We start from the raw sequence: 3,514 nt of genomic DNA on the forward strand, positions 1-3,514 counted from the left end.
CAAAAAACCAATTAGAAGTGAATATTTAAAAAAAATTCCTCTCAAAACCATTGAATTCATTAATTTACGCCGTTGTTTTATTTTCATTTGCAAAATCCGTTCGAAGTAAATAAATCAGATTTACTGAAGTTTGGAATTTGGCGCAAACAATGAACCAAATGAATTAGACAAAATGTGATAAGATTTGATTGTATACGAATATGGAGCTATTCAGATCGACTCAGTTCTATTTGAACCGTTCAGCGAAAATTGATAATGTTGGTAACATCATCAAATTGGACGGAATCGTTCCAAAATCTCTCTTCGCAATCTTCGATTAGCACTCCAAAATCGGGATTTTTTTTGGCTGAATTTATAATGAAACCACTCAATTTGGATTCCCAAAAAAGAACCAACGATCCGAAAAAAGAAAGGAATCTTATCAAATGTCGATTAGTTTATCATAATCGCTTCGAATCATGTGAGTTTTGCACACTGTTTAAAAAAGTCTTATAAAAGGCAATCGGTCGGTATAGTCATGGTTAGTTCGTTGATCGAAGTGGAGAAAAGAAGTGAATCTGTGTATTCGAATAAAATAATTATTTTTATATTAATTAATTGATTAAGAAAAATACTATCTAAAAAACGATGTCTTTGAAAATAGCTGTGTTATTGTTCTGTGCCTGCATCACATGGGGTGCACATGGTAAGCGATTTGAAGACAATTTAAACAATGCGCAAAATTTTGTCGTCAATTTTCAATCACGTGATTTTAAAACAACTGAAACAAACTCATTGACCGTATTTGCTCTTCGCTTAATTGTTATTACAGTCTAATTTCTCTCATCTTGTTAATAAATCACGCTAATGAATCGATTTAAATTGCGTCTCAAATTTTAGCTGGTCAAAATGGACTACCCGATGATGCTTACAAAATTATCATTCATGCGATGAGAGGTTTCGATGTTTACGGCTCGACTAATGGAGCATGGAAGCTTGAGTATGGAAAATTCCAAGCCGAACGAATTCCCGGAATTGCTGGGCATTTTATCGAAGGCCAAGTTACAGATAAGTTTTTTAAAGGTGAATATTACATCTACATGGCCAAAAGTATTGGTGACAACCGCCGTGAATATTATGCACTGAAAGATGGTGAAAGAGCAGCGAAGAAAGTGAATGGCTTAACCGATGATGTTCAATTACGTGCTATTCACAATTTGGGCGGCGTTATCTTCTACGGTTCGAATAATAATGGAGCGTTCAAACTTGTACAAGGAGAATTAATTGCACATCGAGTGCCCGGAATAAGTGGACCTGTGCGTCGGATTATCTTAGGTGGAAGTGCCAGCCCAGATGATGCCATCTATTTACCAAATTAATTCTGATATTTTCGATTCGGCAAATTTGGCCATTTTGAGCTGTATAATTACTTGTAGCACACTCATATCTATACAATTCCAGTTTACGTGGAATCTAATAAATCAAACGTTTTATAGATTCAGTCAAATATTTGATAGTTATATATTTTTCAGGTGCAAAAAAATGAAAATGACGTCTGAATACACAGTCGAAATTTTAATTCTCGGATTTAAAGTCCACAAAAAACTGGCAAACACAATACATATCTGTAAAAATGATTATCTTGTAAATATTTTCACTGACTAATTCGATAAGTGCCCTTGACTGATAGGGCGTATCAGTGATATGCGCCGGCACCCAGCGCTTATTCTCTGCTATATATTATTCTGATAATCAGTTATCGATTTGTAGCAGTTTAAAAATAGTTGGAAAAATATGGTAACTCATTCGAATTTCTTTGAAATGACTTGAAATTTTCTGTGCATTATGAGAAATACCGAAAGCGAAATGTTCTCAAAGAATATGTTGTACATGTTTCAACAAAAACAATTGAGACAATTCTCTTTCATAAAAAATTTATGTTTATAATGAGCACTATTCTTCGATAGACTCGATTTAATCCTTTTCAACCAATTAGATACAAGTGTACTTGACTGATAACGACACAAATGATAGCCATGAATCCACAGAACAATAGAAAACAAAAAACTTGAACCGATAACACATTGCAAACCTAAATTGTATAAATTGTATGTTGCATCTGTTTGAAATCCATCCCGAGTTTATGTCGACTTGTATTGATCTTAATTGTGAAAATCAAAGAAATAAAAATGAGAAAACTTTTGCTTGTGATAAATATTTTAATGATCGGTTCTACTTTATTAGCTTCAGGTAAAAGAAAATTATTTGAAAAAAAAATCCAAAACCGAATTATTCCATTCAACATTTCATTTCCAACTTCAGCTAATCCACTGTCTCATCGTGATTATCCAAGCAATGCAATAGTCGGTGGATTTGAAACGACCATTGATGAAAATCCATGGCAAGTGTCCGTTCAATATGAATCTCAACACAGCTGTGGCGGTTCAATCATCCGAAATAAATGGGTATTAAGTGCAGCGCATTGCTCTGGGTAAGGGTGTTCGATTATTGAAACTGAATGATTCAGAGCCCTTCCATTTTCATTTATTCTGCTTGTGAATTTCAGTGATGATTTAAATGCATTTTCAATCCGCGTTGGTTCCACTTTCCATCGACATGGTGGTTCAATTATCAAAATGAAACGTATCGTTTCACATCCAAATTTTAATTCTACTTCGACAAATTTTGACTTTGCACTACTGAAACTCGCCGAATCCCTAAAATTCACTGATAAAATACAACCGATAGCACTTTTAAATGCGGATGCAGTAGTTGAAGACGGTACTCCAAGTTTGGTTACTGGCTGGGGTAAAAGAAATCAATTTGATCAAATGCTTGAACTCAAATAAATGGTTATTTTCTTTAATAGGACTCACACAAAATCCAAATGAATCAAATGAAGGTCTTCGTGGCGTCATTGTGCCCATTGTCAACCAAGAATATTGCAAAAGCCTTTATGAAGGAGGCATAACTGATCAAATGATATGTGCTGGATATGATGAAGGCGGCAAAGACAGTTGCCAAAATGATTCGGGCGGCCCGTTATCTATTAAAATTGAAAATGACACAGCTTCTTTGATTGGAGTAGTAAGTTTTGGCAACGGCTGTGCAAAACCTAAATCTCCTGGGGTCTATGCACGTGTGTCGTCAATTAGACCGTGGATCAAAAGTGTAACTGGAATTTAACTCAAGTGAACAATTTCCGTCAATATCATTTTATTATTGAAATATTACAAAGCTAAATCAATTCGATGTTTATAATATGAAAATAATTTCAATAAAGAAAATTAAAAGCAAAAAAAAAAAAAAATCAAAATATCGCTATGGAATCGAAATAATACAAATATACAATGCAACATACTTCATCACATTTACTTTTGTCATCGTGTTCTGGCCAATTAACTATTTTTCTACTCATTCGATATCATAGAAGAAGGTGACACTTTACAAGAATATATTTGTTTTTAACCAAAAATGAAAATGATACGTAACTATGAGCGAAAAGTGAGTGATTATCTCGCTCATCGATAACAAG

At 33.9% G+C, this 3,514-nt stretch overlaps 2 protein-coding genes across 2 annotated transcripts; both read left to right on the forward strand.

Moving 5' to 3' along the window:
- Positions 1-523: 523 nt before the first annotated feature.
- On the forward strand, positions 524-1,426 carry LOC129572736 (uncharacterized). Its single transcript, XM_055452774.1, has 2 exons — positions 524-685; positions 880-1,426. Exons 1-2 carry the CDS (start codon positions 628-630, stop codon positions 1,356-1,358), a joined length of 537 nt encoding a protein of 178 aa, XP_055308749.1. The 5' UTR covers positions 524-627; the 3' UTR covers positions 1,359-1,426.
- A 684-nt stretch (positions 1,427-2,110) lies between these two features.
- LOC129572735 (trypsin-7-like) lies at positions 2,111-3,226 on the forward strand. Its single transcript, XM_055452773.1, has 4 exons — positions 2,111-2,229; positions 2,302-2,470; positions 2,546-2,787; positions 2,849-3,226. Exons 1-4 carry the CDS (start codon positions 2,169-2,171, stop codon positions 3,163-3,165), a joined length of 789 nt encoding a protein of 262 aa, XP_055308748.1. The 5' UTR covers positions 2,111-2,168; the 3' UTR covers positions 3,166-3,226.
- The last annotated feature ends 288 nt before the right edge of the window (positions 3,227-3,514 follow it).

Source organism: Sitodiplosis mosellana, unplaced genomic scaffold, assembly GCF_009176505.1.
Source record: "Sitodiplosis mosellana isolate CC-2019 unplaced genomic scaffold, AAFC_SMos_1.0 Smas_scaffold_5444, whole genome shotgun sequence".
Classification (NCBI taxonomy): Eukaryota; Metazoa; Arthropoda; class Insecta; order Diptera; family Cecidomyiidae; genus Sitodiplosis; species Sitodiplosis mosellana.

Bases quoted from the DNA above. Each gene is read 5' to 3' on its own strand.
- LOC129572736 (XM_055452774.1), top strand. From the start codon at position 628: ATGTCTTTGAAAATAGCTGTGTTATTGTTCTGTGCCTGCATCACATGG. The intron at 686-879 runs GTAAGCGATTTG...CTCAAATTTTAG, and splicing joins CATCACATGGGGTGCACATG to CTGGTCAAAATGGACTACCC.
- LOC129572735 (XM_055452773.1), top strand. From the start codon at position 2,169: ATGAGAAAACTTTTGCTTGTGATAAATATTTTAATGATCGGTTCTACT. The intron at 2,471-2,545 runs GTAAGGGTGTTC...TGTGAATTTCAG, and splicing joins AGTGCAGCGCATTGCTCTGG to TGATGATTTAAATGCATTTT. The intron at 2,788-2,848 runs GTAAAAGAAATC...TTTCTTTAATAG, and splicing joins AAGTTTGGTTACTGGCTGGG to GACTCACACAAAATCCAAAT.